This window comes from Theropithecus gelada, chromosome 8 (assembly GCF_003255815.1).
Source record: "Theropithecus gelada isolate Dixy chromosome 8, Tgel_1.0, whole genome shotgun sequence".
In the NCBI taxonomy this organism is placed as follows: Eukaryota; Metazoa; Chordata; class Mammalia; order Primates; family Cercopithecidae; genus Theropithecus; species Theropithecus gelada.
In genome coordinates, this window is record NC_037676.1 from 75200797 (window position 1) to 75226592 (window position 25796).

The window sequence follows — 25796 nt, forward strand, 5'->3', positions numbered from 1 at the left end:
GATGATTAACATTTAGGTATTTGGAGTACTGTAGAGTTATTTCATGACCTGTGCAAACTACATATGCCAAGCAAAAGTAGAGAATAAGAAAATATTACAGTTTAAATAATGTGGATAGTTTACCATTCTTACTGAGGGTATGCTTAGGAACAAAGGTGAGGTTGGACTCCTGTGCCCCTTAGTTGTTTTTCGATTCTACATGTTCTCATTATGTGATTCATGTTTCACTGTACTAAGAGTCTAGTATATTAAGATATTATTCGTATATCTTCTCTAAGGGTAAGCTCACTACTTCATCTGGTGCTTGACTGAAGAAATAGTGATTTGCTTTAATACTGGAGGAAAACAAGCTGTGTCAGTCCTGTATATTGAGAGATATGTTAAGTCTCCAAAATTATTTTTTCTTTAGGGATTTTCAGGGGTGATTTTGTCTTTTGTTTTAGAAGCTTAAGTATCTTCCCCTATTGAGGAAGCTATAACTCTGATATTATAAAGATCTTCTTTCCTATTGAACCCATGGTCTGTTTTCTCTGTTCTTCTACCTTAAACCAAGGCCAGATAATCAAATTTCTGTGGTCTCTGGATGGGTATATTTGGAAATGGATGTAATATTACTTTCTTCTTGGGACCAAGACCTAAGTGTTGCAGGGACCCCATCTTAACTACTTATTTAGAGGTAGAGATTGGGGTTCAAGTTGGATCTACACTGGACTTGTCACATCTTAGGACTGAGGCTCTGTCATCTTATAGTGGTCCCTCCTATTGTTCCTGCCTGTCAGAGCATGACCTGTTCCTTTCATCTCTCCAAAGGCTGTACTAAAGTCTTATTTCACATTGATGTACTTTTTTCTAAAACCCAGTTTAAGAAGTAGAGATTCCATATTTATTGGCCCAATTACTTCATTTTGTTTCAAAAATCAAAGTTTAATGATACTAATACCCAATACATTCTTGTGGGCAAGCCATCCTGCTCATAATTATACTGCTAATACTATGGTTCTTACAGATAATGACAAGCACACTTCCTATGGACTCTCCTTATATAGTACTACCCACTTATTTCAGATGCTCTCCTAGACACAAACACAGTGCAATCCATATGTACAAACAGAACTCTTCATGTTCTCATTTGCCTCTCTACACCCTGCCTCTCTTCTTTAACCTCACACATCCAGCTGTCTCTCCAAGTATTAAGAACCCCACCTCAGAAATGCTTCTCCAATCTATTTTTATCTATATAGCTTTATACCATTCAAATCCATCCTTGACATAACTTCCAGAGTTAGCTTCCAAAAAAATAAATCTCTTTAGATCACTCCCAGCTTAAAAACTTTTTGGCTCCTATTTCCTACTAGATGAGTCAGAATTTATTGCCATGGCTTATAAAGCCTTACATAGACCCATTCTGTTTTTTTTAATATACAGTCTTATCCCTAAGCATGAACCCCTCCCTGTCCACGTACATCGTACTTTCTAGCAGCACAGAACTTCTCCCTGATCTTAAAATGTTAGAAGTTTTCATACCTCTGCCCTTGCTTTGTTCCTTCTATTTGAATTCCTATCATTTTATTTTTTCCAAGGCAAGCTCTTACTTGCTATTCAATCTATCTCAGAGATCACCTGGATGAAGTCTTTCCCAGCTCTGTAATCAGAGTTGTTACTTCTGTTTTTTCATAGCATACATCTCTATAAAAGGACTTATCTTCGTTAGTAACTTATCTGTTTACCTGATTCTTTCACTAGTTTGAGAATTATTTGAAGGTTCTTACTTAGCCTTGAAGCATCTTAATTAGCTTGGTATCCTTGTTGCCTAATTCATTACCAGGCATACATTAGAACTTGCTGTACACTAGTTACAGGGAACAAAACTAAAACTAGAAACAGCGTAAAGATCAAGAACTGAGCAAATACCAAAACCATCCTGGAAGCAGAACCAGGGCAAATAAAGCATTAAATCACCAGTGTCAGGACAGTTACCAATAAGGGTTCAAGTAAAGCAAGTATAGAATCAGAAGTGTGATTGTGAGGTCAGACAAATCCTAGAAAAATTGAAACCCCCATGTTATGAAGACTAGATGAAATAAATATTTTGCTCTGATAAAGCTTATACAGTTGTTCGTTGGTGTTTGAAGGGGATTCGTCCTAGGACATCCACCCTCCGTGAATACCAAAATCCACAGATGCTCAAGTGTCTTACAAAAATGGTGTAATAGCCGGGAACAGTGGCTCACACTTGTAATCCCAGCATTTTGAAAGGCTGAGGCAGGAAGATCACTTGAGCCCAAGAGTTTGAGACCAGCTTAGGCAACATAGCAGAACCTTGTCTTTACAAAAATTAACCAGTCTTGGTGGTGCATGCCTGTAGTGCCAACTACTTGAGAGGCTTAAGTGAGAGGATCGCTTGAGCCTGGGAGGTCTGCAGTAAGCTATGTTTGTGCCACTGCACTCCAGCCTGGCTGACCCTCTGCAAGACCCTGTCTCAAAAAAAAAAAAAAAAAAAAAAGGTGTAATATTTGCATATTACCTACATACATCCTCCCATATACTTTAAGTCATCTCTAGATTACTTAAAATATCTAACACAGTGCTGAAATAGTTGAGATGGACAGCTTCATGGAGATACTAACCCTGAGCAGGGGCTTTTGTAGGATGGTTAAGATTTTTACAGATGGATAGAAGAGGAAATACCATTTTAGGAGAGAGGAATAGTACCAGTGAAAGCATGGAGGTGTAAATAGTCATGTTGTGTGTGTGGAAACCATTTTAACTATAGCAAATGGGAACTTAATCAATTCCCAAAAGTTCACTTGGAGACTGGTGGGGAGAACCATAAATTAAAATTGAGCCCATCAAATTGTATACTTTAAACATGTGCCATGCTTTTTATGTATCAGTTATACCTTAATAAAGCAGTTTTTAAAACTTGAATTCATGGAAATAAAGTGCCATGGAAGAGTTTTTGAAAGAGTGTTATTATAAATGCTTGACTACAGCATTAATTATGCTTATGTCTGGAGAAGCTTGATTTGATACCTCTTATAAGTGTAAGCATGTCTGGACAAAAATTAGCCATGTTGTAATGGACTGTGTATGTCCCAATGTTACCGAGGTTTCTTTCCAAAGTTATTTTTTATAAATTGAAATATGTCTTGACTATGTGGAAAGTACTACCCTTATGAAAAGTTTCTTTTGTTTACATTCTTACAAGTTTTTTCTTCTTTTAAAGTGTTAGTGACAAACAGTCTGCGGTAACTGAATCCTCAGAGGGTACAGTATCCTTATTGAGGTGAAGTAAATTGACATTTTTCTTCTTTGTCTTTCAAATCTTTGATTGAAGCAATTCATGCAGACCTAATATAACTACCACATAAATGGTACAATTGAAAGAATATCTCAGGGTCCTACTTAGCCCAACAGATATTCAACGACTCTGAGACATCTTGCAATTCCAAACTGTAGAGACTTGCTTCTGAGACTGGGTTGTTTCACATTGTTTCTACAAAGCCCTTATTGGAATACACATATAGGGAGTTCTTGAGCTTAAAACAGATGTTTAGTAAACACTTACCTGTCATAGAAACAAAGATACGATACTGGGACAGGAAGGGGATGGGGATTACATTTCTAATGAATGCCCTAATGCCAATATTATCAAAGTTACTTGAAAAACTTTATTCGATCTAATAGAATCACTGTGACAGACAATGTAACCTGTCCAGAGGGCAGAAAGTCTGCATGAATGATTTATAAGATAGAGCAGTTGGGATCACAAGTGGAACCGTGGGAGGAGGTGGCTGACTTCATGTGGAAGAGGTGATTGGACATGAAGAATTGAGAGGCCAAGATGGTATATGAATTGTCCATGAGAATACTGAAATAATTCATAATAGCAGCACTTAGGTGTAGAGAAAGATCTGTGAATGATGAAGAAGTGCTTGGAAGGATGGTGAATGGCTGTGAAGAATGATCGAAGGTGATATATCTCAGTGGCATGAATCCTCAAGGCTGAAGTTTCTATGGAAGCAGGATCTTGAAAGTGGCATTCATTAGGAAATGAAAACTGCTGTCTCTGGCATCCTGTAGTTTATGGAGGGTGGAAGATGAAGCCAATCTCTACTTGAGAAGGCTACCAAGGAGAGAAACATTGTCCCCAGGGGAAAGCTAGATTTTAGACAAGGCAAAGAGCAGGGAGGGATGGTTGAAGAGATTGAGAATGACATTCCAGAAAGGACAATAGAAAGTCTTGGGAAGGAGGGAGAGAGGGGAAGAGAGAAAGGATAGCTGGTCACATAGAGTATCTATAGGGATAAAAGTATAGCTAAAAGAACCTACATTTTAGGTGGAGGTAATACAGCTGCCTAAGCTTAAGTGAACTGCTTTTTGAATCTTAGTTTGCTCCTTCATAAAATTGGATTAATATAATACCAATTTGGCAGGGTTTTTTAAAAAAATGATGCCACATCCTGTGTTTCCAAACAGCCTTACCTTTCAAAACTCTTTTTGGAAGCAGTAATGATAATCAAGTGATACCTGCCATTATGTAAAGCAATTTTGAAATCCGTCTTTGGGGAAATAAAAGCCTTAAGAGAGAATGAAAGCTAATAGTTGGTAGTTTAAGGATTTTTTTTCCTTGATGTATCTAATTGGAAGGCCAAAAGAGTCTTGCCTTTTTTTCTTTTTTTTTTCTTTTTCTTTTTTTTTTTTGCCTGCTTCTTCTGAGACGTCAAAAAACATCTTGATTTCTGCTGAGTAGATCAGATAGAGGAAGATGAGAGAGGCAACAGAAATCTTAAGAGGCCACAGGTTAAGATGGGGCACTAAGCAGGGAGAGCACCAAAGGAAGTAGGCCAAAGTATTAATAGAAGATCCTAGAACAGATTAAGGAAATCATTTACCTTTTTTCCATTGCTTTACTAATCTTTTTGGAACCAATTACAAACTTCATGTTTTATTTTAGGTCTCACAAGAATCTTTTCGTATCTAAGTTGCAACATGGAACCCAGCAACAAGACTTTAATAATAAGAAAGAAAGAAGAATAGGAACTCTTCAAAGTGAGTACTGTTATAACAGTTTTAGAGGGGGAGAATTCATGTGTCCTCAGACAACCCAGCTGTTGACTTTACTACTATAACAAAAAAACACACACTTCAGAAAACTGAAGCACAAAGTCTTGACTTCATAGAGTTAATTGAAGTAGTGTTTAATTGAGAAAGTTAGCTATTTTGATTGTCTAGCTTAGAGTTCTTTTGGTACACTGCTTTTCTACCTTGACTATGTTCAGCAACTTCAAATATAGTCATATGCCACATCATGACATTTCAGTCAAAGACAGACTGCATTGCATATAGGATGGTGATCCTGTAATAATGTAATGGAGCATATATAGAAACTTGATAATGTGGCACTTGATATTGGCATTGCATATCAAGTAGGGGAAATGATTGATAATTAGCAATGGTACTGGGAACCGTGGGTTTTCTATATGAATATATATATATATGTATATGTATGTTTGTGTAAGTGTACTCTTAATGTTCACATAAGGACAAAATAACCCAATGACCCATTTCTCAGAACATATCCCCCTTGTAAAGCAATGCATGACTGTAGTTACTTTTCAGAAACATTAAGTACAGTTGATTCTTGTTATTCACAGTAGTTATGTTTTATAAAGTCTGAGAGTGTTGAATTAGCAAATTACAAGTTTCTTTTTGGTATGTATTCATTTAACAAATGTTTATTGACCCCACATTAATATTTTAGGTAGTGAACTGATACTGAGATTTTTAATATGGATCTAAATATAAATACTTATTGATAAAAATAATAGACATAATGAAATTAGGTTTATTTCTCCATGCTCATAAGGTACCATCTTGATGCCAGGCAAATGATAGGCCTGCAGTAAATATTATAGAATAAATTTGTTTATACCTGGTGGCTGATGACATGGCAACCATTAGCAAATATTTGTAAATAGAGCTCTAAAATATTTACATTCATAGACATCATTCCCATTTTAAAGATGAGAAAATGGAAACTCATGAAAGTTATGTGCTTAATGTTGGTGGAGTTCCAAGATTAATTTTCTACACTTATTGCTGCAAGACAGCTGGGAATCATTTTAAATGAGAATAATGTGAGCATTTTCCTAGACACTTAATTTCATAGTGCGAAATTCAAAGAAAAGGAAATGTAGGCCAGCCGCAGTGGCTCACACCTATAATCCTAGCACTTTGGGACGGTAAGGCAGATGGATTGCCTGAAGAGCTTAGGAGTTTGAGACCAGCCTAGGCAACATGGTGAAACCCTGTTTCTACTAAAAATAGAAAAAAATTGCCAGGTGTGGTGCCTGCCTGTAATCCCAGCTACTCGGGAGGCTGAGGCACGAGAATCCAGTTTGAACCCAGGAGATGGAGGTTGCACTGCAGCCTGTGTGACAGAGCGAGACTGTCTCAAAAGAGATAAAACATGGTTTATCAGCAAATTTGAAGACTATAAACTCATTGCAGACTGGCTTGACAGTGACTGTGGCTATTGAGTCTATAAGGTCTTTGAGTTTTAGCACATTTTATTAGGTGTCAGTAATGTTTTCTTAAAAAAAATCCGGTGTACTTCAGTGGTACCCAGGTACCCCCTCTTTATAGTTTGAGGGTAGTAATTTTGTTTGTGCTAAACCTTTTTTTCTCTTCTTTATCTGTTTTTGGAGACAGTCTTATTTTGTTGCCCAGGCTGGAATGCAGTGCAGTGGTGAGATCTTGGCTCACTGTAGCGTCTACCTTCCTGGGCTCAGTTGATCCTCCCACCTCAGTTTCCCAAATAGCTGGGACCACAGACACATGCCAACCCTGCTATTTTTTGTTTTTTTGTTTGTTTGGTTGTTTGTTTTGAGATGGGGTCTTGTCCTGTCACCCTGGCTGGAGTGCGGTGGCTTGATCTCGGCTCACTGCAACCTCGGTCTCCAGGTTTCAAGCAATTCTCCTGCCTCAGCCTCCTGAGTAACTAGGATTACAGGAGTGTGCCACCACACCCAGCAGATTTTTGTATTTTTAGTAGAGACGGGGTTTCGCCATGTTGGCCAGGCTGGTCTGGAACTCCTAACCTCAGGCGATCCGCCCACCTTGGACTCCCAAAGTGCTGGGATTATAGGCGTGAGCCACTACACCCAGCCTTTTTGTAATTTTTGTAGAGATGGGGTTTTGCCATGTTGCTCTGGCTGGTCTGTAACTCCCGAACTCAAGCAATCTGCTCACTGTAATTGTGCCGAGATTACAGGCGTGAGCCACTGCTCCTAGCCCTAACCTTTTTTTCAAAAACTAAGTTTTGTGTTGTACAGTTGACATGTGCTTAGGGAAAAAAAAATCAAGTTAATTCAGAAAAGTTGAAAGAAAAAGCCAAATCATCCAGATTTCATCAGTGCAGAAAAACTCACCAGCATTGAGTGAAATTATTAATATTTGAGTTGAAAACTTTTTATAGGTAAATGCATTCAATCCTCAAAATAACCTTATGAGATTAGTGCTTTTTTTTTTTAATCATCTCCATTATACAGATGAGGAAGCTGAGATTTAAAAAGGTAAATAAAATGCCTTTGATTACAGTGTATGAATAGAACAGGAGCCACAATTTGAAATCAGACAGTCTGATTCCAGAGCCCAGCCTCCAATTGCTTAGATGGACTGCCTCAATAGAAGAATGGATAGATTGAGAGCAAATAAAATTTTAGAAAATTATGATCAAGTTACATATGTTACTTTAAAATATATTTACATTTAAACTTTTAAGATGTAAAACAAGGATTCAGTACTTCAGATGAAGGTGGTTTCACAAGAAATCTATCAGTAACCTTTATGATCTGTATAAAATAAAGAATATGAAATGCTTTAATAGATCAACTTTAGTCTTGTTGATTGACCGTAGCAAAAATTTCTTCCACCAATCCCCAATTTTTCTTGGTTATATTCTATATAATCAATATTTGTAGCATTGTTTTCCCATGTTGGATTTTCAGTTCAAAATATTTTTTCATTTTCTTAGAGACTTTTTTACTGACCTATGAGGGAAGTTGTTTAATTTCCAAATATCTTTCTGTTACTGATTTTTAGTTTAATTCTATTTCAGTCTGTGAATATGCTTCATAGTTTTTTAAGATTTGTTTTATGGCCCACAGTATGGTTTATTTTGGTCCATTTGGATGTGCCCAGAGAAGAACATGAATTCTGGCATTGTTGTATGAAGTGTTTTAAAATGTCAATTAGGTCAAGTTTTTACTAATGCTGTTCAGGTATTCTATATATGTACTCATTTCCTCCCTACTTGTTCTGTCAATTAGAAAAGTGATAAAATCTCCCAGCTATAATTATGAATTTGTCTTTACATTTATGTGATTATTTCCTTTTTTCTATTTTAGTCCTCTAACACCTGTTTAAACATTTCTCCTAATGCTAAAATCTCTCCATCAGAGCTAGTATGGTTTCCATTTTCCTGACTGGAACCCACCCAATATATATGTCAAAATCCCATGTATGTTTAGGTCTCTTGGTCTACTCCTGCAACAATACCATATTGTTTCAGTTACTGTAGTTTTATAATAGATCAGTTTGTAGTAGGGTAATCTTATTGTTTTTCAAGAGTATCTTGACTATTCTGGTGTTTTGGTCTTCCATATTGTCAGGGAAAAAACCTAGCCATTGGGCTTTATAAGCAGTAAACCTGCTGCTACTTTATAGGTACAAAAGGGAGACAACAAGACTTAGCAACTTAATGAGCTAGAGTAAGACAGATTATTATAGCAAACAACATGGCATTGATGTAGTTGTTCAGATTTCCCTACCCCAAGTCCCGTGGACTATACAGCAGGCCTAAATGGATGCTGTGAAGGCAGTAAGTTATATTTCAGCTGAGGAAAACTCAGAGCCAAGGGCCCAGTGCTTTTTGAGTAAGCAACAAAACTTGTAACAAATAGCAACCAAGCCAGTACCCTCTCCCAGGAGAGAGCGGTTGGCCTGGTCATCATGTTATGGTTTCCTTGACCTGCTTAATTGCCTATCTGACTGGCTATAGAAAATGCACTATTTCAGGAGATGAATAAGGCTTTTGTACATGCAACAAGAATTGCAGGGGTGCTCAGAGCCAATGGTGGACTACCTCTCTTAACACATAATTTTAGAATATTCTTGTTAAATTACACAAAGAACCCTGTTGAGATTTTTATGTGAAATTGCATTGTTAACAATAGATGATTTTGCAGAGAACTGACACTATTACATTAAGTTTTCCTATGCATGAACAAAATATATTTCTCTTAACAGTTTTTATATATACAATCATCCCTTGGTTTTCACAGGGGGTTGGTTCCAGGACTCGTCCTCCTACCCGCCCAACAGGGATACCAGAATTCTCAAATGCTCAAGTCCCTTACATAAAATGGCATAGTCTTTGCATATAGACCTGTGCACCCGCCTACCACATGCTTTAACTCATCCCCAAATTACTTATAGTAACTAAAACAATGTAAATGATAACTAAATTGTAGTAAATAATTATTAGACTGTATTTTTTATTTGTATCATTTTTTATTGTATTGTTTTATATATATATAAAATACATATTTTATATATAGATAAATATTTATATATATATATTCCCCCGATGTGTGTGTGTGTGTGTGTGTGTATATATATATATATATTTCCCCCCCTGAATGTTTTATTCCAAGGTTGGTTGAATCCACAGATGTGGAACCTGCGAATATAGAGGGCCAATAGTAGGTAGGTGGGTAGGTAGGTAGGTAGGTAAGTAGATAGATAGATAGATAGATAGATAGATAGATAGATAGATAAAACTTCTCATAACATGTTTTATATACATAGTAAAGCTTTATAATTTACTACATACAGATGTTGTATCCCTTTTGCTAAAGTTATCTAAGAGGCCGTGACATGATGGCTCACACCTGTAATTCTAGCACTTTGGGAGGCTGAGGCAGGAGGATCACTTGAGCCCAGGAATTAAGAGACCAACCTGGGCAATATAGTGAAGCCATGTCTTTACAAACAAATTTTTAAAAATTAGTCGGGCATGGCAGCAGGTGCCTCTAGTCCCAGCTACTCAGGAGGCTGAGGTGAGGGAGGATAAGGAAGAAGTATCACTTGAGCCCATGAGTTTGAGCTATGATCATACCACTGCACTTCAGCCTAGGCGAAAGAGAGAGACCCTATCTCTTGGGAAAAAAAAAGTGATCTCTAAGAATGTTAGATTTTTTGTGGCTATTGTAAATAGTATCTTTCTATTGTTTTAATTAAATTATTTTAACTCTTTGCTGCTAATGACTAGAAATCCTATTGCTAATGAATGAAATCCTTTTTGTGTATTGATCTTACTGATCTTTTAATTCTATTTGTAGATTCTCTTAGATTTTCTGCCCAAACAATTCATTTTTCAATAATTACAATTCTGTTTCTTTTATTTCTTATCAAACTATGAGTAAGAAAGAAGGAGTTAGGAAAGGATTATTCTTCTTAGTACTCCTAAAACATTATCATAAGAAAATTTCAATGATCCTATGCAATAAATATTTTTCCTTTTTTTTAAACAGATGATGAAAAGACAGGTTCAGGGATGTGAAATGATTTACTTAAAGACATATAAAAGAATCAAGTCTCAAAACACTCCCCATCTGATTTCAAAGACTGTTCTTTGTACTATACCATACTGCTTCCAGATTTGAAGGAAAAAAATCAAACATGTAGAGTACTTTTTCTTAGAATAGCTTAAAAGAATTTCATGATAATCATTAAAAATATAATTGCTCTTTTTTCTTTAATGTGAAACAATATTTATGGCATTATTTTTCTACTTTTAGGTACAAAAAAGAAAAAAGAAAGCAGAAGAGCCACTGAAAGCAGAATACCTGTTTCAAAGAGTCAACCGGTAACTCCTGAAAAACATCGAGCTAGAAAAAAACAGGTATTTGGTTTTTTTATATTTGAATAACACTTATGGACATTAAAGTTATAACTTGAATAATTGTGATTATTTCTGTTCAACCTCCCAAAAATCTTGAGTATAAAATATTTACGCTTTGCCATCTTTTATTTTGCCATCTTAGATTAGGTGACTAATCAGCCTATTCAAAATGAAGTACTTCACCCACATTGAAAAGTCTTAAGTTGGGTGTTAGTACTGACATCTATTTGGAATTATTGTGATACTATCATAAAATCTGTTTATTAGATGTAAGATGGGACTTAACTCCATATTATAAGCTTTGATATTTAAATTTCCTAACAGGGATCCAATTTAAATAAGATTTTTCTTTACTTAAAAACAAAGAAAAGATACCATTTGATCACAACATTTTATTAAGGTGGATCAATTTAGGGCTTGATTCATTTGTTTCCACTTTCAGTGACTATAGTTTTGTGCCATCTGTCCAGTGTCCGAAACTATTATTTTATATATTTTTTGATTGTCTAGTTGTTCACAGCAGATGGATAAATCTGGTCATTGTTTTTGTGGTTTTGTGTGTGTGTGTGTGTTTTCCCCTTTTTTTGTGGAAATGGTGTCTCACAATGTTGCCCAGGCTGGTCTTGAATTCCTGGGCTCAAGTGATCCTCCCACCTTGGGGTCCAGAAGTGCTGGGACTATAGCATGAGCTACTGCACCCATTCAGGCCCTTGTTTTCTTTTGTGGCTGGAACCATTTTCTTACTCGAAGGTGTCTTTTTTTTTTGACAAGCTAATTGCAAATAGCTCGTACTGAGGTGTTGCGGATAGTGTCAAGTTGCAGGCTACTAGGAATATGTTCTGTGACTCAAGGTTATGTTACCCTTCATTTCTCCCCCAGTGAACATAGCAAGCAACTTCTACTTTTGATTTGCTTCCTACACATATTACTTGCCTTTGTGATTCCCTTTTTTAGCCTTGCCATCTCTGGCCTTTAGTAGGTTGAGGGGAGCTTCTGCTGTTGCTGACCAGAGATTTAGGGGGTGTACCTCAGGGTATTTTCATTAGAAAAGCATACACCACATGTTTCCTGAGATCTGTAGACAAAGTTGCTTTTTCATACACCTAAGTTACACTGATTATGTATACCCTTTCTACCTACATTATGGTTCAGGTTGTAAATGCCTCTTACTTTTTTCAGAGTTTTATTTCAGGATTTTATTTCTTGTTGCTTTTGGGTGAATTCCCAAAGGAGAAGAGGGAAATGCTAACCTTATGCTACCATGTGCGACCGCAGTCATGCATACGTTTTGTACTGAATTTTTTTTGCAGTTTGAATATGATGTACATGTATATAGTTTGTTTATTTATCCTGCTTGGTGTTTTCTGAGCTTCCTGAATCTGTAGTTTGGTGTCTGTCTTTAGTTTTGGAAAATTCTCAGCCATTATTACTTCAAATCTTTCTTTTGTTCCTTTCCTTCTTCTGGTGTTCCCATTATGATTCCAAATGTTACACCTTTTAAAGTTGTCCCACAGTTCTTAGGTATTCCTTTATCTTTTTTCATTCTTTTTTCTCTTTTCAGTTTGAGAACTTTCTATTAATATATCTTCAAATGTACTGATTCTTTCTTCAGCTGTGTTTAATCTACTTATGAGCCCATCAGAGGCATTGTTCATTTCTGTTACCATGTTGTTGATTTCTGGCATTTCCCTTTGGTTTTTTCTTGGAGTTTTCATCTCTCCATTTACATTTACCCATCTGTTCTTGCATGTTGTCCACTTTTTCCATTAAATCCTTTGACATATTGATCATAATCATTTTAAATTTCAAGTCTGACAATTTCAAAATCTGTGCCATATCTGAGTGTGGTCCTGGTGCTTCCTTTGTCTCTTCAGACTGTGTTTTTTGCTTTTTAACATGCTTATAATATTTTGCTGATAGCTAGATATATCAGGTAAAAGGAAATGAGATAAATGATCCTTTAATATGAAGTTTTTTATTTTTTTGTTGGTTTTTTGTTTTTTGAGATGGATTCTCACTCTGTCGTCCAGGCTAGAGTGCAGTGGCAGGATCTCAGCTCACTGCAAGTTCTGCCTCCCGGGTTCACGCCATTTTCCTGCCTCAGCCTCCCGCGTAGCTGGGACTGCAGGCGCTCACCACCACACCCGGCTAATTTTTTGTATTTTTAGTAGAGACAGGGTTTCACTGTGTTAGCCAGGATGGTCTCGATCTCCTGACCTTGTGATCCACCCATCTCGGCTTCCCAAAGTGCTGGGATTACAGGCGTGAGCCACCGTACCCGGCCTAATGTGAGGTTTTATGTTTATCTGGCTGGGAGTTATCATTTTCTGTAGCTGTAGGTGTCAAAGGCTAAAATTTCCTTTAGTGTCTTGTTTTTGTCTCTCTTGTCTCTGGGTTTCCCTAGAGACTGCTTTTTAATAAGAATCTGAAGGAGCTCTTTCAACTATAATGCCCAGGATCCTGACTGATGTGGTGGTAAGGTAAGGGGAGGTGAAGCGTTCTGGAGTCCTGTGCATAGGTCTCCCTTCTTTTAGTAAGGCTGTGTTCTAGACTGTGACCTTCATAAGTACTTCTCAGCCCACCACCCCTTGGGTGAGACATGAAGGCTAGAGAGGGGTGGAATTGAGTATTTCCACAGGTAAGTTAGGTTCTTGTAAAACCTCAGTTGGTTAGGTTCTGGCAAAATTAGTTTCTCTTGAGGAAAGGATTTTGTTAAGGAGGCCAGAACGCTCTCCTCATTTATTTTGAAATGAGGAGTATTTCTAAATAGGGAGTATTTCTAAATGGCTACCTTTCCCCTCCTGCTGTCAGAAGCAGGAAAGAATTGTTGTCTGATCTTTACCCTGAGACCTGGTAGGGCTCCTGGAGATAAAACTCCCAAAACTTTGTGAGTCCCTCTGAAACTGAGCCCCTGGAGTTTTTAACTCTCAAGCTTATCCACACTGAGCCTCCATCAGTTCCTCAGTCACAGTTAATTGCTTCTACCAGTATTGGCTCCAGCTGTGAGCTTCTGCTCCTGGCCTTTCTGTCCCATAATTCTTGTGATTCTCTCAGTCTGCCTCTCTCTTTCTCTAGTTTTCAGGGCAGCAGTTTGCCCTGTGACATTCATTCTTTGATGTATCTAAGAAGAGTTACTGATTTTCAGTTTGTTCAACAGTTTTTTTCTTCTGGGGACTGGAGTGATGATTTCCAAGCTCTTCATATGTGAGACTGGAAACCAGAAGTCTCTGCCTTACACATATAACTGATCTTTCCCTGGAGTTCTTCCAGCAGGCATTCCAAATGAGGTGTTATTTGCAGATATATATGAAGAAAACCGTTGTTTCTCTTCTATTCAAAACAAAATGTAAGGTATCGACCACGTAATCAGTGATAATATCTATCACCCTTTCCTATGCCAAAAAAGAATTCTGTGGATATCACAAGGGCCTGGTTTTATTTTTTAGCTTTCTGCTGTTGGCCTTTTGTTAAAATACTTGTTTTAGAAGGTAAGTGATAGACTTAATTTTATTTTGTATTGAGGTTTTTAAAAAAAAAAAACTTACGGCAATAGCCCATGTCTACTTGGACAGTTTTCTTTTTCCTACATTGGTCTGTTAAAGATATTTCTTCCTTCCTTATCAGAATTAAAGAGCCCTCCTTTTATAAATTTATTCCATTAAAGACGAAAAGTAAATGCCTTTCAAACTGTTTTCCGTAAACAGTATGTAATGAGAAATACTGTAGCAGTATTTTCTTTTACTATTTGTAGTATCATTTTAAGGCATTAAAAAGCATTATTTGTTCTTTAGAATGGATATACAGTTTTCAGATCTGAGTTATATCATCTCTAGCCTCGGGAAAGAAAAAGATTGGCGTGTTTTAATTTGTTACATGCTCTTTGTATCTTTTCAGGCTATTGGCATGGCTGGAGTTATGATTTTGTATTTGATTTTTCTAGAAAATAAAAGACAAATGACAATAAAACAAAGGAAATTACTTGTATGGGTTTAATGTCCAGAAATACATCATCTTAAACTCTTCCCCTAACTATTACTATCAGTGGAATCTGGTACAATCAGTTAAATGTATAAAATGAGGAAATGGAAAGTTTTAAGCATAGTAGTAGACTTTATGAAATTGTACTGCCCTTATGTTTTCTTTCTGATCTGACACTGATAGGTTAGTTGTGTCACTCATTCAACTCTAGCTATAGAAAGTAGGAGTTGGTACCAGTGACTACTAGGCCACTTGAACCTCTAAACTTAAAAATTACAGCTTTCCTTACTTGCCAGATGATAGCTTATTGTGTATGATGTTTTCAAAACTCTTTCAGTCACAGGTAAAATTAAACAAAGACTGAAAACATTTAAATCAAGCAAAATAATAAAGGCACAATCAACCATGAAGTAACATTATATCAAGCTAAAGTTACTCTTTTTCAATAGAAGAAAAAAACAAAATACTTAATGCTAAACACTGTTAGTTTTCAGTTAATCTGTACTGACAGCATTACTACTTTCCTCTAGGTTAGGGGTGAGCAAAATTTTTCTATAAAGAGTAAGATTTATAATATATTATTAATATATTTATTTTACATATATTTCACATACATAGTTTCTGTTACATATTTTAAATATATTTTTTAAATGACTTAAATTTAAAAATGGTTCTTAGCTCCAGGGCTGTAGAAAACCAGCCTTGGCCTGGGTTTTGGCAGTGGCTTGCTGACCCTTGCTATAGATGATACATTGGAAAATACTGCCTAAATATACTGCACCCAGGACCCCAAATAGGATTCAGAGAACATTGGTCATTTCTTGAAAGAAAGGGGCTTTTGTATTGTCCTATCAAACGTCATCTGTGCACCTTATTAAAAATACTACAGCTCAGATAAGAACAAGAAAACAATGCCGTACATGTGTATGAAATTTGCCTAAACCACAAACTAATTTTTAAAGCTGAATAATGTATATGACAAGTTTTTGAAAGAACAAAAATTCTTAACTTGGAGACCATGGAGTTGATAGGCTCTTTAAAGGGAGTCTATGTGGCCCCCAAATTTGTATATAAAATTTTAGATACCTACACTTTTCTGTGGAGTAGAGACGGAGTCTCGCTCTGTCGCCCAGGCTGGAGTGCAGTGGCCGGATCTCATCTCACTGCAAGCTCCGCCTCCCAGGTTTACACCATTCTCCTGCCTCAGCCTCCGGAGTAGCTGGGACTACAGGCGCCCGCCACCTCGCCCGGCTAGTTTTTTGTATTTTTTTTAGTAGAGGCGGGGTTTCACCGCGTTAGCCAGGATGGTCTCGATCTCCTGACCTCGTGATCCGCCCGTCTCGGCCTCCCAAAGTGCTGGGATTACAAGCTTGAGCCACCGCGCCCGGCCAGATCTACAAGATTTATATGACCCCAAAGATTAATAACCCACTGTTGAAGTGCTTTTAATCAATCACCTGACACATGAAAAATTTATTAATACATCTCTTAGTTTTTGTCAGTTAATGACAAGCAGTGTAGTGAGGTTTTGTAGGAGTGAAGGCTGAGTCAGGCGTTAATAGATGGTTATAGGAGGCTGTCAACCTTTGTCTAGAGATTGAATAGCCATGTACTTGTAAGCAGCACAGTTGCTGATAGGTGTGCCACAGACAAACAAAAGCAAAAGCAGGTACAGAAGAGACCAGGTTGGTATCTTGGATTTAAGTCACAAAGCAGAGGAATAGCAAGAACAGGGGATCAGGTTTAAGGTAGCTCAAACAAACTTCTACATGGGTTTGGTTACGGTCACTGCCAACTTTTTGGTACTGAGTCATACACAAGATGGTTCTCATGTCATGTTTGTCTTCTTCAGGTCACCTTGAATTCTAATATTGCATCAGACAACTGAACTGGATTTTTTTTTTCCTTCGATTATAGTGAAGTACACATGATATAAAATTTACCATTTGCCATTTTAACTATTTTTAAATGTACAGTTTGGTAGCGTTAAATATATTCATATTGTGCTACCATCACTACCATCTATCAATAGCTGTCTTCCTCTTACAAAACTGAAACCGTACCCATTAAACAGTAACTCCATTTCCATCCTCCCAGCCCCCTTGCCACCATCATTCTACTTTCTGTGTATGAGTTGGACTGTTCTAGCCACCTCATATCAGAGGTAGCATAGTATTTGTCTTTTTCTGTCTAACCTAATGTCCTCAAGGTTTATCCATGTTCTAGAATGCGTCGGAACTTCTTTTGAAGGCTGAATTATATAAACATGTAATATAATATAATTTTGTTTATCCATTTATTAGTTGATGGACAGTTGGGTTGCTTCCACATTTTAACTATTGTGGATAATGCTGCTATGAACATGGATGTACCAAATACATTTTCAGGTCCCTGCTCTCAACTGTTTTAGATATATACCCAGAGTGGAATTGCTGGATCATATGGTAGTCCTTTTAAAATTTTTTTGGGTAACTGCCATACTGTTTTCCATAGTGGTGCTATAATTTTACTTTCCCACCACCAGTGCACATAGGTTCCAATTTATCCATATCCTCACCAACACTTAGCAGCCATCTGAATGAGTGTGGGTTGATGAACAGGGTTTTAAAGGAAAATGTGAAGTGCTGGAGAATTTCTTGTAATCTAGACACAGTAAATAATCACGCAGATGGTCATATTGCTCTTTCAGCATGCCAACAGAAGGAATAATTAGTTGGTTCCCTGTAGCAAATGCCAAGTATCAGTAATTTTTCTATGTATAGTATTAAATTTGATTTTTTAAAATGTTTAGGAATTTTCTCTTAGCATAAAATTAAATGTTCCTAGTTTGTTAGTTGTGTTTTTGAAAGTATTTTAGACAAGATTTGAGTTTTATATGGGTGTGTAATACTTCCCCTAACATAGGCAGAACAGGGTTTTCACTGAGTTCATTAGTGAAGTACTAAACATTCACAAAGCCTATTTGGAGATTTGGAGGATAATAAATACAACTATTAACAATTGTAGAAGAGCATTTTAAGAGACAATGTGGGCTTAAAGTCAGAAAAATTGAGTTGACATGTAGCGCTGTCACTTTCTAGCTATCTGATCTTGGGCAGCTGAGCTTACATAAAATGAATGGTAATAATAATGACCCCTAAAAATGTTATGATAAATGTATAATCTTATAAAAATCTAAGAAATGTTTAGAGAAATCTTCCATCTTTAAGAAACTAAGCATTATTTTGATTTTTTTAAACTGGCATTTATAGTAGATATTTTCTTTTTGAATAATTGTTTCTGTAAATAACTGTTTTACTTTTTATCAAAAGGCATGGCTTTGGGAAGAAGACAAGAATTTGAGATCTGGCGTGAGGAAATATGGAGAGGGAAACTGGTCTAAAATACTACTGCATTATAAATTCAACAACCGGACAAGTGTCATGTTAAAAGACAGATGGAGGACCATGAAGAAACTAAAACTGATTTGCTCAGACAGCGAAGACTGATTGTGTTTGTAAAAGCTTGATGAAAGGACAGTTAAGTATTTTGATCACTGCATTTTGTTTGAAACTTGTGTCATTTATGTATTTTAAAACTTTGAGGGTTTGTGCTATAAGAGTTAAAGCATATGCTATCATTGTATTCTTTAAGAACCTTATTTTGATAAAATGTAAATTTGTTGAACCCTGCCACATTTAGTATCCCCACCCCCAAATCCTGTTCCAATGAAAAAACTAAAACATGATCCAAAAAAAAAAAGAATTTCAGTTAACCTATTTTGTGTCTCTAGGCTGACTTCAACCCTGTAATATAACCCATTAAAATGAATTTTCTTTTTTTTTTTTTAAGACAGAGTCTCTGTCGCCCAGGCTGGAGTGCAATGGCACAATATCAGCTCACTGCAACCACTGCCTCCCAGGTTCAAACGATTCTCCTGCCTCAGCCTCCTGAGTAGCTGGGATTACAGGCACACACCACCACGCCCAGCTAATTTTTGTATTTTTGGTAGAGACAGGGTTTCACCATGCTAGTCAGGATGGTCTTGAACTCCTGACTTCATGATCTGCTCACCTCAGCCTCCCAAAGTGCTGAGATTACAGACGTGAGCCACTGTCTCCTGCCTAAAATGAATTTTCTAGATTATTGAATAACAATAGTCCTTTGATATGAGATAACGACTTGGTTTATGACCTTAATATACTACTTAATTACTTAAGATGTTTATTAATAGAATGATAAATGTACAAAGTAACCTATAAGCATGACATACTTTTGCTTTCAGTAGTTTTATGTAAATAAAAAAACTTGAAAATAGTAATACCTGAGGACCCATAGGAACAATAGACACTGGGGAGGTAGGGTGGGGAGCGGGAGGAAAAGCTGAAAAACTACCTACTGGGTACTCTGCTCACTACCTGGGTGACAGGATCATCTGTACCCCAAACCTCAGCATTATACAGTATACCCAGATAACAAACCTGCCCATGTGTTCCCTGAATCTAAAAGAAAAATCGAAATGATTTTTTTAAAAAAGAAAAAGACAATTATATTACCCATGGTACAAAATTTGTACTATTAGCAAGAATCATTTTGTGTCACATTTAGAAACAATTTGACTTTTGTTCCAGTGTTTAAACTTTGACAAAAATGGTTTTGAATAGATCTTTATAACCTAATGCCATAAATACAAGATTCTCTGATACCGTCATTTAATATATCAATATTGGGCCTAAAACAGTATTCTGCAAAGCTTAAATTGGTATTAACTATGATCATCTTGATGTCTATGATAGATAATAAACAATGTCATATATACCTAACTAAGCAATTTTGGTTTTTCACCATTTTATTCTTTAAAAGATTTAGACTAACAGAATTATTTAGCATTTTGAGTTATGTGCTTTATTTAGCAAGTGAGTAAAAATATTGGAATATTGAAGTATTTGCATAAAAAATCAAATGGTAGTGTTTCGTAGTCTCTATTTATTTCCTATTAAGGTTTCATTATTACTTTCCCATTGTTCCTGAATTTGTTATCCTATATATAAACAGAAACATGGATGAGTACCATATGCTTCCTGACTCCTTTCTCCTTTATCTTGTTACACCAAGAGATACTGTCACTGTTTACTGGAGACATTTTGTTGATTAGTGCCAAGGCTGGCATCATGAGTCAAAATAGACTTAAGTCAACCTCATTCCAAACACCTGCCATAAATCATCAAATCTAAGTTGCCATTAATTGTAAGATGCCCTGTTATTTCACATACAACTAGAAGAGAAGATCGGAATCAATTATAGTATGGTGCTTTCTTATTTTGAATTTTACTTATTCGAAGAGCTAGTTTAGATTTATTTAAACATAAGATTTTTATCACATAACTTGTGGATACTAAAAAAGAGAAATTATAAGAAATAAGTTGGGTAATATATTCCTAAAACCTCATCTTCTCCAGTTTGAATCTTTTTTGAATCCTTGTTTTGTTTTGTATTGTTTTGAGACAGGGTCTCACTTAATTGCCCAGCCTGGAGTGCAGTGGCACAATCACAGCTCACTGCAGCCTCTATTTCCTAGGCTCACGTGATTCTCCTACCTCGGCCTCCCAAGTAGCTGGGACTACAGGCATGTCCCACCACGCCCAGCTAATTTTTGTATTTCTTTGTAGAAATGGGGCTTCTCCATGTTGCCCAGGTTGGTCACAAACTCCTGGGCTCAACAGATCCGTCCACCTCAACCCACCAAGGTGCTGGGATCACAGGCATGAGCCCCTGAGCCTGGCCCCTGAATTCTTTTTAGTCAGAAATTTTGTTGAGATAATGTAAATTCACATGCAATTGTAAGACATAATACAGTGATCTCTTGTACACTTGGCCCTGTTTCCCCAACTATTAATATTTTGTAAAACTATAGTGTATCACCACCAGGATATTGATATTGATACAATCCATTCATCTTATTTCCCCAGTTTTGTATTCTGTGTATTTAGATCTAAACAGTATTATCACTTGTGTTCATATATCTACCACCATGAGGATCCCTCACATTGCTCTTTTGTAAGCATACATACCTCTTTCCTGCATCCTTCCCTCAAATCCTGACAGCCACTAACCTATCCTCTATTTATGAAAGTTAATCATTTTAAAATCTTATATAGTGACATCACCAAAAATAGCAAAAGAGGGAGCTCCAAAGATCTGTCCCTCCACTGAAACAACCATTGCTAGCAAAAACTTCAGATCAATTTTTGGATCTCTACTATCTAATAACAACAACCAGAGGAATGCTTAATGAAGAGGCTATTTAACTTTGGTAAAAGGGTTTTTGTGGTTTTGCTTACGTACCTACCATGCCCTGTCTCCCAGCCAGGCAACAGCTGAGAGGACAGTGTCCTGTGTTCCTAGTGCATCTTGATGGTGCCAGAGCAAGCAATACAGATCTTGCTCTCACAGAAATGTGAGTGTGCTTTGACCTGCCTGGCAGTTCTGAAGGTTCAGCTCAGAGGTTTGCCTTTGTTTTGCCCCCTCCACACTAGAACAGCCTCACAGTGCTTATCAGAAGCATTACCTGCAGCCATCTGGGGCTGGGGACAGCAAATGGGGCAGGCAGCAAACACGAAAAACCTCGGGAAGGAAGGAAGTGGGAGGAAGATATGTGGGAGAGAGAAGGCTCAGAAGGGCCCTTGTCTGTACTAAGTGGCCTCTGGAAGGCCACACACATGCCTAGCACTGGGCACAGTTTTGGAAAAGACCTGAGAGGACTCTAGGCCTTCACCTCTGACTGATCGTTAGGCTCCACAGAAGCAGAAGGTGGAAGCTAAAGCAGAATTTAGGTGGCCTGGCTAAGCGCTGAAGGAATGCCCAAGTCAGAACCAATCTGCAAAGCCTGGGAGAATTATCATTTTTAATGTTTTGTTTTATTTTATTTTTTTAAATAGAGACATGGTCTTGCTTTGTTGCCTGGGCTTGTCTTTAACTCCTGGCCTCAAGAAATCCTCCTGCCTCAACCTTTCAAAGTGAAAGAGTACCTTTTGTTCTTTTGAACTCATGACAGTTAAGGAAATTAAGTGAAATGCTGTACATATTCTTTGCCATCTTTCACTCAGCATGTTTGTACAATTCATATTGTAACTGTAGCTTGTTTATTTTTATTTCTACACTAATCCACTACATGATTCTATCAATGATTTACACCATTGGTGAGCACTTGAAGTAAAAATGAAGACCAAACATGTGAAAAACAGACTTTTTATTTGGAGCTTGCTGTAGCAAAGGAATTAGCCACAATCTCTTGTGTTTGGCAGACTCAAAGGCAGGTAGGTTTATAGTGGGGGGAAAAGGGGCAAGGTTCAGGAATGCTCTGCTTGGAGGGTGTTGGCATGAGGAAGCTGGAGGCTGACCAGCTAGCCGCAGGTGTCTTACAGGATTGTTTTGGGGAACCTATTTGGCTTTCTCTGATTGGTCCCAAGTTGGAAGAGGGAGCAAAATGTTGGGATGATGACAGTAACTGAGTAAGTCTTGACCATTCTGAATGGATCGCTGTGGAGATTGTGGTTTGGCTTCCAGGACTGGTTGCTGCAGAAGGCGTGGGTGAGAGTTCTATTGTCACAGAAGCTTGTCCATCGTCCGTATATATGCCTAGTCTCAGAGTTGTTTCCAGTTTCTGACTGCTAGGCTTTTACATTTCATATGAAGTACGATTTTAGAAATAATATGAACTCTTGCCTGCCAGAACAAGGTCCAATGAATTTTAAAGGAAGGAAACACAATCTAGAACTCGACAGCAAAGGTCAACTATGAAAAGTTAGGTATGAATATTATAATTCCTAGAGCAAGCATTTTTTCAAAAATATAGACAGCCAATAGAATACTAAATTACTTTATTTGGAATACTAATGAACCAGAAGCAAAAAGTAGTGAAACAAAATCACAGGGACAAACAGAAGAAATAAAATGGTACACCTAAATCCAACCACATCAATAGTTACATCAAATGTTAACGGTCTAAGCCAGAAGGCGCATGGCAAACTTCTGTAAAGAGCCAGATATTAGGCTTCGTGGGCCATACGGTCTGTGTACTCTGCCTCGAATTAGCCATAGGCAATATATAAATGAGTGAGTATGGCTGTGTTCCAACAAAACTATATTTACAACAACAAACAGGCTGGATTTAGCCACAGGTTATAGTTTCCTGACCTTTACTGTGGAATCTAGAGTGTGTTTCCTTCCTTTCAAATTCGTTGGACCTTGTTCTGGCAGGCAGTTAAGTTACTTCTGAATCTGAGAACTTCTTTTAATTCTCTTGTTTTTTTTTTTGTTTTTTTTGTTTTTTTCCAGTTTTAGAGTTTGGAACCACTTATAAATTAACAGGTTGGTTTTCCAAGATCAGCCTAGTGATAAGAATTTGGGCTTCAGATAGACAGGAGAGCTGACTGCCAGTGACCTCTTAGTCCCATTCAATGTTCACACAGTTCCTTGAGCCTTAAGGGAGGGTTTGAAGTGGCTTCTGGTTCAATCTCCCCCTAAGAATATAGTCTTTCAGTGTCCTCATTTAATTATTCCCACCTCAATGTGTCCTTGGGCTTTGACTTCTGGCCCCCTTGCTGAGGAAGAGAAGACAATAATGGAAGAAGTGTAGAAGGACCCCCTTTCCTCCAAGGCTAACAGACCTCTTCAAAGAGGACCTTCCTACCCCTGGACCACAGCCCGCATTGGGGAAGAAACTGGCCAGAGGGCACAGGTGGTGCTAACCTGAAACAACAGTCCATTAAAACTGGAGGGTGGGGCCGGGTGGAAAGGTGGAAAGGTGGCCTGAGGGCACAACTGGAACTCATCCATGTAGCTCCACCCCCACCCCACCCCCAATAATAATGACAGGACTAGGACTAGAAGGGAATGGTTTTTCTGTCACTTTCACTCCAGAGACCCTCCAAAGCCCTCTGTTGGTAAAGCTTAATGGTCATTGTGTCAACAGATGTTTAGAGTCCGCCCATGTCCATCTATCACAAAGCAGGGCAAAGAAGGGTGGATTTGGAGCTGAGAGCCATTATATTGATAACTGGCACATAAAGTGCTTTAATTTTTTTCAACTTACTCCCCCCAACACACACACACACACACACACACACACCCTGTCATATGTCAAAATGACACTAAGTTTTCATTTAAATCTATCCTATATTAAAAGAAAAAAAAAAAAAAAAAAAAAAGGCAGTTTGACTCAAGAAATGCAATGGTTTATATGACCTACAACTCTCAAAAGAAAAGAGTAATAGTTTTGCAATGTTTTGATGGTATCTACAAGTCATAATTTAAAGAGATACATATTAATTTTTCCCTTTCCATGTTTAAGTCCTCAAGGGACTCACATCTGTTTTAGCCCAAATTTGTATAGTGTTTTGCTTTGCATGGATTATATCATTTAATTCTTGCAAAACCTTGATGAATGGTATTATTAATTAGCAGAATGGTAGTAGTAACAGGGAGAGTGGTATTATTAATTGCATGTAATAGATAAGGAATCAAGCTTCAGTTATTTTGACTTGCCCAAAATTGATTTGGTAAGTGACAGAACTTTATTTGCTGATACTCCACAATTAAAACTTTTCATTATTCAGGTAGACTTCTTTTCCCTTTTATTCTATACATGTTGATACGCTTGTTATAAATAAGCCCAGGCCTGTGATCTCGATACCCGTGGAGCTCTGCAGCTGCAGCAGATAGTAGAATGTATGGGAATTCACCCAAATGCACCTACAGTAGAAGGGTATTTTTCATTATTTCAGAGATGCTTTTTCTCTGTGTCTGGTTATAGATCCGTTGGCATGGCATCAAGCAGATTGATGTTCCTCTTATCCCAAGCTCCAAGCCTTTCTTTTCTTTTTTTGTTTTTGTTCTTTTTGAGACAGAGTCTCATGCTGTCACCCAGGCTGGAGTGCAGTGGCACAATCTCTGCTCACTGCAACCTCTGACTCCTGGATTCAAGTGATTCTCCTCCTCGGCCTCCCAAGTAACTGGGACCACAGGTGCTTGCCACCACACCCAGCTAATTTTTTTGTATTTTTGGTGGAGACAGGATCTTGCCATGTTGCCCAGGCTGGTCTTGAACTCCTGGCCTCAAGCCATCGTCTAGCCTCAGCCTCCCAAAGTGCTGGGATTACAGGCATGAGCCACCACACCCAGCCATCCCAGCCCTTTTTACTTCTACCAAGTGGTTACAACAACTTTGATGAGCTGTTATTCAAAGGAATCCTGTGATGAGCAATTTTGAAAAGAAAAATGATCTCTGTATTATATATTTGGAATTTTGAATAGAAAGTAGGTTAAACATGTGTTTAACACTTACCACATCCCAGAGGCATCTCGATCATGGCACAGTGTGACCCCTACATGCTATATGTGTATGAAGCACAGAAGCACAGAGGCAAAATACACCTCAGTCAACTTCCCTTGACTTCCCTTTTAAAGAGTCTTTTCTATATTTCTGGATTACTTCTTTCTCTTTTTTCTGTTTTTGTTTTTGTTTTTTTGTTTGTTTGTTTTGAGAGAGGGTCTTGCTCTGTCATCCAGGTTGGAGTGCAGTGGTGCAATGACTCACTGCAACCTCTGTCTCCTGGACTCAAGCAGTCCACCCACCTTGACTTCCCTGAGTGCTGGGATTACAGGTGTGAGCCACCATGCCCAGCTTTCTTATTTTTATTTTTATTTTGAAACCTATTACAGTAACTCCCTGAGAAGAAGATGAGACGTTTAGCTTCCTCACACTCACTCCTCCTCCTTCCCCGTGCACCTCCCATGCTTTGTTCAATATTATTCTCCTTTTACTTGCTTAAGGTACTCTTTCTTATGCCATTGACTTTAGACAGAATTC

General features: G+C 37.6%; 1 protein-coding gene across 2 annotated transcripts in view; it reads left to right on the top strand.

The window, feature by feature from the left end:
• TERF1 (telomeric repeat binding factor 1) overlaps window positions 1–19996 on the top strand; it is a 39973-nt gene extending 19977 nt beyond the window's left edge. Inside the window, exons 7-10 of one of the 2 annotated variants that reach the window (XM_025394577.1) lie at window positions 3227–3286; window positions 4958–5052; window positions 10866–10969; window positions 18259–19996. In XM_025394577.1, coding sequence (XP_025250362.1) covers window positions 3227–3286; window positions 4958–5052; window positions 10866–10969; window positions 18259–18435 — 436 coding nt within the window. In that variant the 3' untranslated portion in view covers window positions 18436–19996. The remainder of the gene's footprint in view (window positions 1–3226; window positions 3287–4957; window positions 5053–10865; window positions 10970–18258) is intronic. The other variant, XM_025394578.1, reaches the window with a different exon arrangement.
• Window positions 19997–25796: the final 5800 nt, after the last annotated feature.